The 16,976-nt window shown below is 36.6% G+C and overlaps 1 protein-coding gene across 1 annotated transcript in view; it reads left to right on the top strand.

The window, feature by feature from the left end:
* The window catches only part of dntt (deoxynucleotidyltransferase, terminal), a 146,263-nt gene extending 134,221 nt beyond the window's left edge, over positions 1–12,042 (top strand). The window contains exon 13 of the mRNA XM_082153409.1: positions 11,280–12,042. Coding sequence (XP_082009535.1) covers positions 11,280–11,366 — 87 coding nt within the window. The 3' untranslated portion in view covers positions 11,367–12,042. The remainder of the gene's footprint in view (positions 1–11,279) is intronic.
* The last annotated feature ends 4,934 nt before the right edge of the window (positions 12,043–16,976 follow it).

The raw sequence follows: 16,976 nt of genomic DNA, 5'->3' as shown, positions 1-16,976 counted from the left end.
TAGGCTGTTGTAATCATTAGTTTTCTACTAATTCTTCTTCTTCCGCTCTTGAGTCTATGGTAGCCCATAGAACCGTTTGCAGGAAAGTTGTGAAATTTGGCACACAGACAGAAGACAGTCTGAACATTACCCACAGCAATTCTGGAGTCTCTAACTCAATCCCTCTAGCGCCACCAACTGTCCAAAGTTGCTCTCACGTTTATGTTAATAACTTTTGAAATGTAAGGGCTACTAACAAAATTCGGCAACACTTTCTGTAAAGACCATTTATAGCCCCATTTATACTTATTTATAAGTATTATTATTCTATAAATATATTTATAAAGACTCATTAAGACCTATAGTACATTATAATAGTTACATTTATATTATTTTTATGTGATTCATGACCTCCAATGCAAACATTAGCCATTAAAGACATAATTGCTAACTAATTGGTACAGCAAACAAGTATCTCTGGATTTATTTTATATTTTATATATTTTTATATTATAAATCAGCGTATAATGGATTATAACGATGCAGATTGAAAAAGCAAATGCATGACTTATAAGCACACCAAAATAAATGTGAGGCTATATCTTTGCAACGCTTTAGCATATTCTGACCAAACTTGGTGTGTGTTATGACAACCATGACCTGAGGTTACCTGCACAGTTTCGGTGCAGTGCCACCTAGTGGTCAGGAGATATGGAAAATTGACATTTTTGTTTATAACTTCTGAACGATTTGGCCAAAAATCATAATATTTTTGGGCATCGGCCATTTTGAATTTAGAATTTTTTCCAAAAATGTAATAGCTTTTGATTCGTTATGCCTATTATAATGAAACTGGTCTTAATAGATTCCTTGGGACATGCCGAGAACATAGATACCAATTTTTCTATTGTCAGTCAAACTTCCATGTCCGACATTGTATATTTTCTTTGAAAACCTACTTTTTCCAACTCCTTCTACCGTATCTCTCCGATTTTCACCAATTTCGAGTTAGATAATCTTCAGACCATGCCGGCATAAAGTTATGTATTTCGGGCTGATAGACAAAACCATTTTCGTATACCATATCAACGAATTTGATTTCATGATGCCAAAATGACTCTCTTCTCTGCAATGCTTTGGCATATTGACCCCAAATGTTGCATGTGTCATTGTCACCTTACTCTGATCACACCACATCAATTTGGTCACAGCGCCACCTATTGGTCGAAAGTGATAACCATTAAATCGTATTACTAGTGACTGTATATATGATTTTTCAGCCATTTTGCCTAAAATCATCGTGTCTTTCGTCATGCTGGCATGACTTTGTGCCTTTGTTGTGTTTGGCCCCTTAATTGCTGCTCGCAGCTTTATATGTTTTTGTATTTTTAGACCAATTAATGCATTAAAACTGTAGGTCAAGGCAACATACATTTTAATGGATTCAATCCCCATTGAATGCATGAACGGATCAAATGTCTAGCTTGACTGCAACGTGAGTCACTTTGGCTAAAAGCATGTGCTAAATGCTTAAATGTAAATGTTACAATTCAGATTTATAAAAGTGGTTTTATGAACAATTTACAGGTATGTTTGCTCTGACCTTCTAGGGGCACCACATAATAATTATGCAAATTAAGTTAGTAAAAAGATTGCACAATACTAAAATGCAAAGCCTGATAAAATCAAGATGAATTCCAACATGTAACCTGGCATCATATTTCCAAGTTAACACTTAATTTAACCCACATATTACCTCGCTGAGCATAATCCAGACAGACAGGTCAACACAAAGCCGCTTATGCTTCTCAATTACCATTTTTATTGTGAGCTACACTTTTGTCTTTAAGAGCCAGAAATTAAATTTCCGAACATGAACGGCTGCTTTTCATGTTTAAAAAAAAAAAATGTCGCCATTGCAACTCAGAACCCGGGGAAAACTAAAAATATATTATTGGAAGAATAAAGCATTTTAAAATGAGCGTCAGGAGCACTGAACATGTGATGTCAGGTCACTGAGAGCTGATAACTGAGCAGACTAATCATGAGACTTTAATTAAATGTTTAAGGCCATGAATTTATTTAACACAGTTAATGCATTTAGCTTCACTTAATGTGACATTAGACATCAACAGAACAGATTAAAGCCGTTTTAGTGGGAGCAGGAACGTGGATGTCTGTTCATATTCAACACAATTAGTAAATGAAGGAGAAATATCTTTATTTATTTATAAATTAAATCCAGCCCTTTAACAAAAGTTCAGTCACTTAAAGTCTTTGCCTGAGGATTTTAATTGGTAAAGTTCTGTTGTTAATTTATCATTTCTATTTTTTTCTCCAGACTGGGAACTATTTAATGCATATGAGATCATGTCTGGTAAATCATACACTTTAATATAATGCAAAATGTCTGTCAGTGGGGAAACATGATGTAGTTCCAGTAGCCTATCTACCAAAAGCTTTGCTTTTTCATGCACTGGTCAATATTGAGATATTGGTCTATTTTGCTTCCATAATGTGTCTTCTTTCAGACTATATGGAAATAAAACAATCCAAATACACTTTTATGTTGATTGTATTGGATCTATTTGCGCTTGGTTTCAATTTCAGTGCATGTCTTTAAAGGCTGTGAGTTTGAGTCAGAAATCTCCACTTCAGCAGCTTCACACACACCAAACTTTACAGGTTTCTTCACATCAATATTCTGAAGGTAGAAAAGCGTAATGAAAATGTATTTGTTTTCTGGCTGTTGACAGTATTTTCTGATTTGTGGAGTGATAAAAAACATCCATTCTGTAAAAAACTTTAACTCTAATACACCATTATATGAGAACTGAACTGAACTGGACGACAACATCACAGTTTTCTCCAGAGCGGCTATATATAAATATATATATATATAAAAATGAAATAAGTTAATAGTTTAACTTTTTTACAACAGAAATGAACTATCGCAACTTATTTAAGCCGGACTGTGACGCTATTTTCATCTAGAAACAAACTTTGTCGCATTATTTTTCTGTTATTTCTGTAAAGCTGCTTTGAAACAATCTGTATTGTAAAAATAAAGGGGACTTGACTTGACTTTACTAATATGTCAACATAAATGAACATGAAATTCATGCAAAATGAGTGCATATTTAATTAGATAATGGCTAATTTTTTATTTTATTTTTAGCAAACTTTTAATAAAAAATAATTGTCTTAATGTACTGTTATTAACAACTGAGAAAAGTATTGTTATCTTTTAGTTACATTTTTTACCCTATTCACCTGTAGTGTCTTGCATTAAGAATAGTTTTATTTTTGCCGTGTAAGTTAGATGTGCCGGCATCCGCTGCCATATTCTCTGCTGTGCCGTCCAGCTGTCTCCGAGATCTGTGTGTGATCTGTGTTCTCACACTGACTCTCTCAGTTTGTGTGTGTGGGAGTGTTTCTGACTGCAGTACATCTGCTTCTCACATTTAAACACTATTAAAGGCAGAGAAATGGTGACAAGTATATTAATAACTGTATGTGGCAGCAGCCTCTGTATCTCTTCAACAGTAAACACACACACACACACACACACACACACACACACACACACACACACACACACACACACACACACACACACACACACACACACACACACACACACACACACACACACACACACACACAAACAAACAGATGAACAACACTTACAGCACTGCTACTATCTCTATGCGATGGCAGTGCAAAAAAAAAAAAAGTGGAGAAAAAAAATATCTCCATTCATTTTGGTTCTGCAACATGAGATATGAGAATCATATTTAGTGCTTAATGACTGATCCTAATACCTAACAAGTATAGTAAACAAAACAAATAGCCTGTTATTGGTAATATTTCGAAGAACTGTTATTACTGTAACCTGTCATTTACTCAAACTCATATCATCTCAATCTTGCAGGAATTTCTTTCTGCTGTGGAATACACATTTATTTCTTTGTATTTTGTCCATATAATAAAAGTCAATGGGGTCCAGTGTTGCTTGGACAATGTTTGGGATGACATGAGGGTGCGCAAATGATCAGTTTTCGGTGAACTATCCCTTTAATCTTTAACTACACATTGGATTTTTGATTTTTAAGAACCGTCTCATAAGAGTTTGCTATTCGACTACACCGCATGTTTTAGTCACACTAGTGAGGGCAGTGCAATAGAAAGCAGGGTTGTGCATCATTCATACATGAAATGAGAATTCCTTTTAGATTTAAAAAGCAAACAAGATTTACATTTACATTTAATCACACAGCAGACGCTTTTATCCTAAGCGACTTGCGAATGAGGAGAACAATAGAAGCAATCAAACCAACAATAGGGCAACAAATATAAGTCCCAGTTATTGAAGCACAGTAAACCAAGCAAGATTTTTCCTTTTTTTTTAATGAATAAATAAATAATAAATAGTAAGTGTCAGTATTAATGGATCAAGCGTTGACAAAAAAAAGATGCGTCTTGACCTGCGTAATTCCGCCAGCAGGGAACAGTGCCGGTAAAGGTCAGTGAAAGTGATTTCGTGTCTCTTTGGGATGATGGCTCCACAACACACGCTCACTTGCAGAACGCAAGCTTCTGGAGGCCACATATACGGTTGTTCTGTAGGCAATCATCAGTGCCTTGAATTTGATGCGATTGGAAACCAGTGCAAATTGACGAAGAGAGGTGTGACGGCTCGTTAAGGATCACTCTCACTGCTGCATTCTGGGTAAGTGTCAGAGGTTTTGACAGTGATGCTGGAAGGCCTGCCAAGAGAGCAATACAATAGTTCAGTATGGATAGAACAAGAGCTTGGACAAGGAGTTGTGTAGCATATCCGATAGGAAGGGCCTGTGCTTGGTTGGATAAAGCACCTTAAGTTTTTCCCTTAAGTATGAGACTTAAGGCATGATTTCCCCTTAGCTAAGGGTGATTTAAGTGTGTTGCATTTAATCCATTAAACGGTTCTCTTGGGTAAGGGAAACCGTTAAGTGTTTCACGTCAGCGAACCAGGTTTTGCCGTTATAAAATTTGATTGCTGCCATGGACATGTTATTTGTTATTACTGATAGCGGTTCAGTTTCACTGAAAACAGCATAACATGGATAAGGAAAAGAAAAAAGAAAACCAAAAATATGAAAGAGAAGGACCAGACGAGACAGAAATTAAAATCGATAGTTTACTCAAAAGGGAAAATTCTGTCATCATACTCAGAGAAGTTCGAGCAATGTGGTCTTGTGAAGTTTAACTGATCATCAATCATGAATCCAAGGTTCTTGGCTGTGCTGGAAGGAGTTATGGTCGACAAACTTACCCGAATGGAGAAGTTGTGATGAAGGGTTAGGGTTTGGCCGAGACCATGAGCAATTTTTGTCTTTGTAAGGTTGAGTTGAAGGTGGTGGTCCTTCATCCAGCAAGAAATGTCTGTCTGTCGGGCCGAGATGCGAGAAGCTAACGTCAGATCATCTGGCTGGGATGAGAGGGAGAGTTGTGTGTCGTCAGCATAGCAGGGATAGGAAAATCAATGTTTCTGAATGACTGTAGTCTTGGAATTAAGCCTTTTTTCCCCCATTATTATTTGATTCACGGAACCGGACACCAGATATCTTGCCAAGAAAAATCTTTATTCGTCAGCATAGGAGACAAACTTGAGAAGATGTTGTATTCGTGCCAGGTCTATGTGTTCCCGATGGTTCTCTGAGTCAGTACAGTAAGATTGAGCTTATATACACCACTGAGGGACTTTCAACTTCCGTGTAAGAAAGAAAAACATGTTGCTTATGTTTAAAAATAAAGCCGCCGCTAGAGTTCTTACGAGATCAAGAAAATATGATCATATAACACCGATTTTATCTTCACTGCATTGGTTACCTATAAAGCTCCGTATTAATTACAAGGTATTGCTACTGACTTATAAAGCCCTAAACGGCTTAGCTCCAGTCTATTTAACGGATCTTCTATCGCCCTATAATCCATCGCACTCTTTAAGATCACTAAATTCAAGGCTTTTGGTCATACCTAGGATATCCAGAACCACCAAAGGAGGGAGAGCATTTTCACATTTGGCTCCAAAATTCTGGAATAGTCTTCCTGATACTGTTCGTTGCTCAGACTCGCTCTCCCAGTTTAAAACTAGATTAAAGTCGCATCTCTTCAGCCAGGCATTCATATAATCCTACAGTTCAAACTACAATCCGGCCTCTAGCTCATAAATGCCAGAGGAGAACTGGCCCCCGACTGAGCCTGGGTTCTCCCAAGGTTTTTTTTTTCTCCATTAGGTCACCATGGAGTTTTAGGACACCATTAGGTCACTTGATGGAGTTTTAGGACACCATTAGGTCACTTGATGGAGTTTTAGGACACCATTAGGTCACTTGATGGAGTTTTTCGGTTCCTTGCCACTGTTGCCTTTGGCTTGCTCAGTTGGGGATATTTTGGGGATATTTAATTTAATTTTATCAATCAATAAATTCCTCTTGAAACAAACTTTGTTGTATTATTTTAATTTAATACTGTGAAGCTGCTTTGATACAATCTGTATTGTGAAAAGCGCTATACAAATAAACTTGACTTGACTTGACTTAAAAATGGAACGTATACCTCATGCTTACTCATGGTACAATCCACTTTCCATATTAAGAAACTATTTCTCAGTGTATACATTTGCATCAGTTGAAAAACATTCCTTTCCTTGTAAAGAACATGCCAATTGTAAACATTTAATGTATAATCATCACTGGAACATCTCTGCTCAGTGAACGCGTTGCATTGCACACATACCTCTAAGCAAAATATATATAACTCTCCCAGCTCCCCTCGTGTCTAAAATATGATTCTTTAACACACGTGTCCATGCAATCTATAGTCTAACTCATGCATTTTAAACTTCATAAGATAATACAACTGATTATGAATACTAATACAGATACATAATATAAAAAAATTAAATTATATTAAAAGATGACATTTTAGTCTTCAATGACAGATCCTAATGATGATATGTAGATTGTGAAGAGAAGAGGTCCCAGCACTGAGCCCTGAGGCACTCCAGTAGCTCGATGTGTTACTTAGACACCGCACAAATCCAATGAGTGGCAAAAGAGCTGCTAAATGACTGGATGTAATAGGAGAAACTGCGAAAACCCGAGTAGTTAAACGATTATCAGTTTGGCCTCGATATATGGTTCCTTACAACTTACCAAAGATCCAGTGATCCGTGGATATTGACATGCAGCAGGAATCATGATGTTTATGTGAGCCTGATTTCGACGCCGGGGAAATACATAAAGCAAATCTGCCTGTGAACGCTTTATATAAATACAGTATAGGTCTAAATCCATGTGATCACTTATATCAGTGTTATATACTGTATATATCATCATATCGTCCAGCCTTAAAACTTGTATATACATTTTTATCAGTGTTTATTTAAAAAAATCCAATTATGCAGAATGTGCAATGGTAAATATTTAATTGAGGAGTTGTCAATACAATATATAGGGTATGCTTTTACCCCTATATTCAGCATATTGACACAAGATGATGAACTGCAAATCAACCTTTCTCTGCCTGGATCCAGTTGTGTCTGTGATTTGCAGCGATCCATTTGCTTCTCTGTTCTGTAGCTTTCAGCAGTCTGTAAAAATATACCTCAATTTTTACCTCAAGATTTATGCAGTCAATCTCAAAGCTCTTTCCCGTTTTAGATGTGTTTTGTGTGTTTTTCTCTACATTCACACTGAAAACCAATGCTTAAAAAAAAAAAAAAGAATCTTTAAAATCCCTTGATGTTACAGTCAGAAAGAACAATATAACGAACGCAATAGATAAAGTCCATGCATTCAAAAATCTGTCCGAATGCAATCACATGTTGGGGTCAGTCACTATAACAAACATTAATGTAAACTTTATTAGTGTAAACCTGTGGTCAGATTTGTCTTTCAGGTCAACTAGAGTCATGATGGATCAACAGAATCTTACCAAAGTCCCTTTAAGGCAAATCATTTATCAGTGATGCAATGACTTTACCAATTGGCAATTGGCTCTTTTATTTAGAAAGCGGGACTTATTCCGCCTTATTGCACGTTGCACATTCATAATAATATGAATGCACCTTTTTTGTACATCTAACGTGTTTGATCTCATTGAGAAAGTTAGTTAAACTGGTGACATGGAGCTGTTGTGTTGATGGAAGAAAGGACAGATGGCACAATACAAGTGTTTGGGAAACCTATTAGGAATTATTATGAAACGAAACAATAAAGATATGAACACATCTGCACTTTTATTGTTGTTCATAAACACACAGGATTATATGGACACTTCCAGCAACGCTTCATTTACTCAAGAGAGCAATGAGCATCATAACAGGATTATGACCAGCTAAGGCACCATTTGATTAATACTAAATTAGTCCAGTTAAATGCCAAATAAACGTAATGTGCTCAAGCAGGGTTTCTAGTGTGAGTATTAGCTGTAGATCTGCTGGACATGTAAAGTCTCCGAGCTTCTGGATGTGTTTGAGTGCTGGAGACGTGCTGTAATTAATGTGGAGCTCTTCCCATATGGAGAATCTGAGGGATTGTGGGGATTGTAGGGAATGGGCATTTCTCAAGCCAGGCTTAGTTTGGCGTTTGGGATCACGCTTGATTTGAGCCGTCGAACGCCGGAACAGACGCTTTCCCGTCAGATCCTCCTTGCACTCTTGATACTCTCTCAGTGGTGAAATTTCAATGCATAAGCTTCCAGAATTCAGCAAGAATGCTCCAATGGAGTGCAATTTTTTTTTTCACAGTCAAACCAAAAATTATCAGACCCCAGATATAATTTTTTATATTTTTTTTTTTACTAGTGGCTGCAGGACACTATAGATAATTTATGCAAGTGAGGATAGCAAAATAAAGTAAACTGTGATATATTATACCCCAAAATTCTTAATTTACCTAAAATTATTCCGACACTTTGAGCTGATCATGTTTTGCTGAAGTGTTTTTTCTTTAATTGCTAATGCTCTTTTTACACACAGACTGAACAAAATGAAGCATTGCTTGGTCACTGGTTGAGCTAAACTGGTATTATCTAATTGTGTAGTTAAATTTAACAGCTGACAGATATTCAACATAATTCATGTGTGAGACAGTCTAACAGAAGGATGGATAAAACCAGTGAAATATCAACTGAGTTCTTGTCATATTTTATGACCATTTTCTAAACTATAGCAAATAAACTGTGATAATGTGAGACATGTTGGAAGGTGTCTGAATACATTTTGGTTTGACTGTAAATGCTGCTGTTTTCTTGCCAAAACTTGTTTGCAAAGTCTGGGTTTGCCTTGTGTAAGTGATACTCTCACATTCACCGGAACAGAAAGGCGGATGTTAGACGCACTGATGATTTTGATCTGCATAAAGACAAAGTGTGACGTCATTTTGATTGTTTTATTCAGCAAGGATGCATTCAATTGATCAAAAGTGACACTTATAAGTTACAAAAGTTTCTATTTCAAATAAATGATGTTCTTTTGAACTTTCTAATTCTAATTTTGAATTTGAAATTTTGAAATCATTCCATTTAAATTTAAACTGCCATTCTGCAAGACTTCAATTCAAATTCAGGATTTGAACATCAAAGTAACAACACCATCTTGCTTTGGCAAACACTGCTCACAATATTTTGTAATATTTCCATTGAACCAGTAATTTTTTTTTATAATTTTTAAAAAATTGTATTTTGTTTAATGTGTTTATATTTTGTATGCTGCATGGTTTCTTTTTACATGCTCAATGTTTTATTGTACAGCACTTTAGTGCAACTTTTTTTTGTTGCTTTTAAATGTGCTATAGAACTAGATTTTGACTTGGCTTGATGCGTCACTGGAAGAATCCAGATCTCAGTTGCATTGTAAATAATGATGTGGGGAAATGAATGCTTTGAACTCGTCTTTCCACTTGGTTTGTGCAGCAGCCTGTCGTTCCTTCTAAATGTGTTCGCTATTTCCTCTGCCTCACTCTGACAAGTTAGTTTGAGTTTAGCACTTCCAGGCATGACGTGTCGAGCTCAGAGCTTCCCTTCGCTGTCGCCGTGAGTCAGACTCGCTTCTCAGCCCAGATATTTTCCATCTCATGACATCATGCCCTGAGCACGCACACACACACACTCTCTCTCGACGTCTATAATGACTTTGTCCCCTAAACCCCGTGCGTGGCAAGGTCAGGAAGGTTGTTAATGCAGTGCACGCCTCCGGTTTGCTCGTATAGTCATCATATGCGAGACTCAGTTGAGGTGAATGCTGTTGAACTCTGGGAAACTGACTGAACTTATGTGTGTGTAGATGCATGCAAGTGCAGTTTGAGTAACGAGTTGGGGTGTAACAATATATATATCGCAATACAAAAATGCAACGATATGTGTCGTGGATAGTTCACCCAAAATACAAATTTCTGTGTGAGAAAAAATTCAAGTTTACAGAGTTTTAGTGTCAATACTGTAATAAACGACTATATAATATTGAATATAATGTATAATAATGCAATGGGGGAATATGTGTGTGTCCTGATAATGCCAAATGTCTGATGTTACCAGTAAAAAGTGGCCTACATTATTTTAATATCTAGTCAGTGAAAGAGTGCAAGCATATTCATCTACAATAATAATACTAGCCTATATTTTCAGCTTCAGAATCATGAATATTGTTATTCTGGTGTCTCTATTGTCCTGTGCTTTGGGTTTCAGCACCAAGTCCATCCTATTCATTTTACACACACAATGTAAAACCATTTAGCATTTTAATCAACAGTACATTTTTTGTTCACCTTTTATCACATGTCTTGGAGTATCGCAATAATATCGTATCGTGAGTTCAGTATCGAATCGTGACATGAGTGTATCGTTAAACTCCTAGAAACAAGTGTTTTCTCCTGCTTTTTAAATGTTGATAAGTTTCTTTATTTCGGCCTCCGTCATACGGTTAGTCACATGTTATGTCTTGCATTCAGGATTGTTTCTCCCTGCTGTTTGTTTCCGACCCCATTGGTTGAGACGCTCTGCTCTTAAAACATTTAGAGACAGTCATCATCATCTGTGAGAGACAGAGAGGATACGGCAATCTGAAGCAATCACATTCACTGACCTTTAAATGTGCAATAACATGCATGCTGTGATTCTTCATGCTCTCGCAGTCTCTCTGTCGAATCATTCGTCAAGTCCAGTGAGTTTCCTCACATTATTCTCAGCGGTGTGACAGAAATCAGCGGAAATCACCTTTCTTTCTTTCTCTCTCTCTCTCTCTCTCTCTCCAGAAAACCCTCTTGCCGGCCTGCACTGAAGAGGAGATCTTTGCTCATTTGGGTTTGGAGTATATTGAACCCTGGCAAAGAAATGCCTAGTTTCAGCGAGAGTCTTCAGATCGACGCTGATTCACACACTCGAACGCCCGCTGTGTGATTTGACCAGCCAGCGTGAGGATTGTTATTGTGTTATTTTTAAAGCATTTGTTTACCAGTCGTATTCATACTCACTTAAACATGTCTGAGTGTTCCTGCGTTAGTGCGGAAATATCACAGCAAATGTCATTTGTTTGCAAGAAACATGCACAAGCATACTTTTTAAGCTTTCATTTCTGTACACTGTCAGAAATAGGGGTACAGTAGGAGTCCATTTCTGTCCCCCAAGGTATAATCTACACTAACGTACCCCATAGGGCTTATTATTGGACCTCAAGGTTCATATATGTAGCTTTTTGAGAGTCAAACAGCATTAAAAGGTACATATATGTACCGTTTCTTTTAAAGGTTAAGGTACAATATTGTACCCTTGAGGTACAGCCCCAGTGATCAGCCATTGTACCCCTAAAGGTACAATTATGTACTTTATTTTCTGAGAGTGTCAAAAAAAAAAAAAAAAAGATTGTTTCCAAACAGGTTTCCCAAAAGCGTCTTTAAAATCACCTACTTTTCATAATTTAATCCATTGATGATAATAAAATAAAAGTCCCGCTCTACATTTTTTCTTATTGAATATCATATTTTGTTTGGAAAAAACACTTGTTTGCGGTCAATACGATTTTTTAAAAATGTTTTTGAACTTCTGATGTTTCTTCTGCTCATCAAGGCCTCATTTCTTTGATCAAAAATACTGTGAAAAACAGTGAAATATTATTAGTATTTAAATCAGCAGTTTATATATTAAAGTGTAATTTATTCCTGTGATCAAAGCTGAATTTTCAGCATCATTCTTCAGTGTCACATGATCCTTCACAAATCACTCTAATAGGATGATTTGATGCTCAAGAAACATTTATGATTATTATCAATGTTGAAAACAGTTCATATTTTTTTGGAAACTGTGATAAATGTTATTTTTCAGGATTCTCTGATGAATATAAAGCATTTATTTGAAATAGAATCTTTTGTAACATTATAAATGTGACTTTTGATCAATTTAACGTGTCCTTGCTGAATAAAATTATTATTATTTTATCTGACTGACCCCAAACTTTTAAATGGAAATATGTAAAATTATTAAAAGTAAAATAACTTGCAAACATTTTCTTTAAGCTGTAGTCTGGCTAATTCTCTTCACATAATTAGATGATAATTATTCATCTTTCCTTTCTCTTAAGTCTCTCAAACATTAGTTTAGTTATAGAGTTACATGATGTTACATCAGAGCAACTTTTTAATAGTCATTCATTAATAGACCTTTTGAACATTCGTGAATGTTAATCAAAATATGATTTAAATTAGTAGAAATAATTGGCTATATATTTAAAGAACTCAAAGTTGATTAATTATAAGGGAAATTATGTAAAGATGTTGCACCGTAAGGCACTGCACATCTAATTTAGTGAGCACTATATGATATTTAAACACTCATTATGTTCACTTTATTGCATGCACACCTCTTCATCATGTTATATTTGTTATTGAAGTTAAAATGTCGACCTGGCGATGTCTTGAGGAAGATCTCAGGGTCCAGATCTTCCTATTTCAGGATCTTTAAGTAGAACAGCTCAGGCGTTTCCAGGACTCGACCCGAGGGCCTTTCTTTCTCTCTCTCGCCCTCTTTTTATCTCTGACCCTTTCCACAAAACACACAGCAGAACCACAGAGCATCATTCCTGTGGTCTGAACCGGCTCGAGCATTCAAACTGGGTTAGCCACTGTTGTGTTGGCATTAAATTACTTTACAATGAATTTTACAGCCCACAGCAACACCACAATCCCCACCAGACTCTGCGGTGCTGTGTTTTAGATGAGCAATCACCCCTCACAAAAGCTCATTCAATTCTGACTTTGTTAGTTAACTCTTTCCCCGCCATTGACGGAACTTTCCGGCAATCCGTGTGTCCACTGTTATACAGTAGGGGGCGCTGTTACACATCTTCTGAAAGAGTGCAGAATCTCCCGATCAAAACACAGGGGAAGAAGAAGCAGAAACCAGAGATGACGCACATGTAAAATAACGCGATCATCAACATTAAACAGCGTGTAAATCAAAATGTTATGAATGAAATGTCGATCCAGGACGATGTACAGGACTGTGAAGCTTTAGGGGTGTTGATGGACTTGATCTACTCCTTCTGTGTTTTGATCATCGTTCTGAATCTGTCCGTACGAAGTCTGACAGAAACACGATTTTCTCAGCATTTTGCTCAAAATTTTGCTTTTTGGGGAAAATTACCTCAAAATTTTGCTTTTTTTTTAAGGAAAATTACCCACATTCAAGGTTGATTTAAAATAATGCATGAAGCTAGAATAAAATTTTCATGCAACAAAATATTCTCGGCGCCATGAAAGTTTGGTGAAAATTATCAAAAACTTGCAACTAAAAAAAAAAACACACTGGCAGGGAAAGAGTTAATAATAAATTATGCCTTGATTTATTTCGAGTGCAGAAACCTGACCTTAATTAATGTATGACTGACAAATATGCATCACATTAAGTTTATTAGCTAATGTTAAAACTGTAATCCAAATGCATGGAAATTTGATATTGATTCAAGTGCAAGAAACTTCAATTTAGGCAGAAATATTTGTGATTCAAACCCTTTTGAGACTTTAACATCTAAACTCACTCTATCTGGTCCAATTTATCAGTGCAAAAAAAAAAAGAAGAAGTTTTATGGGACTTTCTTCTCACCATCATCGATTAACTCAAAATTGCCGTTCGGTTCGGTTCGGTTCGGTTCGGTTCACGGCTTTGAACATTTCTAAAATGCCTTTGGAGAAAATAAATGGGAAAATACTTCCGGAACCAAAGCTGATTGAAAAGTGATTGATTGCTGATCCGCTCTTTTGCTTTTGGTGATGCAGGAATTATTTAGGATAATAGGATTTATTTTGCTTTGTTTTAACCGTGTTTTATATGATGCTGGAGAAAGTAAGAATATGCAGATCATCAGCATCCGCTTGGACTGTGTGTGTGTGTGTGTGTGTGTGTGTGTGTGTGTGTGTGTGTGTGAGCAAATCTGCTTATTATCTGGACATGATTGTCTGGACGCTGTCTCAGGCTGGCAGGGGTTTTACTGTGGAGGATGTTGCATATTTGTTTTGAATATTTATTTGTCTTGAAAATGATTAGAACTCTAGCTTTGCAAATGCTAATCAAGTCTCAGTGTGTTTATGAGCATTAATATTGCATGCTGTAATTTCAATGAGTTTCATTTTTGTAGTTTCTCAAAGCTTTTTTTTTTTTTTTGAGTTTAAGTTTTAATAAAAGTTGATTTTTGAAAATGCTTTCGGCACATTGAAACTTTAAAAACTTTAGTGTGCTGACAATGAAGTTCTGCTCTGTTCTGTTCCGTCTGGTTTTAATAAAAGACACTTTGCTGGGAGCGAGAATCATTTCAGTCTTAAAGAGACAGTTCACCCAAAAGTACACATTCTGTCATCATTCACTCGCTTTGTGTCGCTCAAACATGCATGACTTTCTTTAGCAAAATCTTTGCTTTATTGTTCATTTGAAATATTAGTATTTAAAATACTCATATTTATTATAATGTAATAATATAAAATATTAATAATAAATATCTGATGGATTTGAATGAGCAAAAGACATACATTTAAGTCTTTATTCTCTCATAATCTTCCCATTGGCTGAAACTCAAATCTCACTTGCCTTTGCATATTTAAATATGAAGCAATGCTGTAGATTAGAAGGTAAAAATACACCAAATGTCATTGGTTCTCATGTTTTCACAACAACCAATCACAGCAGCTAAATCCCTCCCTGATAGTTAGTAAAAAAATACAATGTAAACAGATGTAAACTTCATCAACTAAGATTTATGAATATTTTTCATTCTTAGTTCATGTTAACTAGTTAACAAATGGAACCTTATTGTAAACTTTTAACATGCTGATCATATTTTAAATTTCAACTATTGCTTTAATGGGCTTGTATATAAAGAAGGTCTGTGAAGAACTGATGCTGAACACAATGAGGAAACTGCAGAGATTCAGCATCTGCTCAGGTAATACTCAATATACACACATTTCAACAAGCGACGCAGAAAGAGACACTTCTGAATAAGTCACAGAATAAAATATTAAAGGGGACATATCATGCTAAATCCACTTTTTTAGCCCTTAAATGCATTTTGTTGTATATTTGGAGAGTTTAGAAGTACAGAAAAGTTGAAATTATTCTCTTCAGGTGCTTCGTTGATATCTTTATATTCTGTTTTGGTCATATTTTCGGAACTGGCAAATAAGGACATCGACTTCCGGCCCAACACTTCCAGCAATCCGCCATTTTTATTTCTCGCTGCAATTTTGTAGTCCAAGCTAAAGGATGCAGAAGTTACGAGAGGGTAAGTTAAAATGTTGGGTTGTTGGATGTAGTAACCCACACGCTTCATTACACCGTCTAATGTAGATGAACTGCCGTGCTTGTGACAGGGCGCATGTTTAACTGAAAGAACGAGCAGAGAGAGAGAGAGAGAGAGAGAGAGAGAGACCCGGTCTCGCGCGCACACTCTCTTCGGAGCCAGGCGAAAGTGTAAACAAGACTTCACCGTCTCCAAACTAGACGCTGTCTTGCTCTCTCTCCCTCGCACATATTAATCAAAATAAATCGACACGGTGGTAAAAGGTCGGAAGACCAAAGTTTCATGTGTAAATACAGTAACACACCATTGCGATACATCCATATGAAGACGTTGTTCTGCAGGTTCGTCGTCTTCATTTTCATCTCGCTCCGGCTCCGACTCTGGCTCGAACATGTAAGGCTGGCTGGACAAGTCTTCCGTTGTTGACATTTTGTTAATAATGTGTGAATAAAACGTTTCTGTGCCGCTAGATAATCGTATCTCTGCTATCAAACTACAAAAATGGTCGAACGGGGTGGAGTTGAACCGAGTGTCACCGCTACAACCTGGAGAGGGGGCGGGGTATGAAGTGTCTCAATTGTATTTAAAGAGACCGCACCAAAACGAGTTGCTCTCAGACGCACATCAGAAAAGGGGTAGAAAAGGGGCCTGTGGAGCTATAATAATGAGGAATTCAGACCCAAGCATTGCAGTTCCGCTTTATATAGACCACAAATGTATGATTTATATGTAAAAAGGAACGATTTAAAAGCATGATATGTCTCCTTTAAAGGTAATTGCAATTTTCCTGCAATTCTGGCTTTTTTTCTCATAATATAGACCTAGGTAGGTTTGAATATTATTCCATGCTGTAACTAATACTGAATATTATGAAGATCTATTGTTTACATCAAATTCATGCTTTAACAGTATAGGGGTCATTCTTCATTTGTGGTGGCAAGTGTCCCCAACAGTTGAAATAAACTTTAAATACCAATATATATATATATATATATATATATGTAAGCAATAAGGTACGAGAGGCTGTGCTGTATCGTGAATAAGTAACGGCTGAAGTGCGTTGTTAGGAACGACACCCCAGATAGCAATGAGTCGGCGGCCCACCGTCGGCGCTCCGGCGGCAGTAGAAGCGGCAGAACGGCGACATCGCAAACACGTTGGACGG

This window comes from Leuciscus leuciscus (genome assembly GCF_965113295.1).
Source record: "Leuciscus leuciscus genome assembly, chromosome: 22".
In the NCBI taxonomy this organism is placed as follows: domain Eukaryota; kingdom Metazoa; phylum Chordata; class Actinopteri; order Cypriniformes; family Leuciscidae; genus Leuciscus; species Leuciscus leuciscus.
This window is presented reverse-complemented; position numbering and strand designations above follow the sequence as displayed.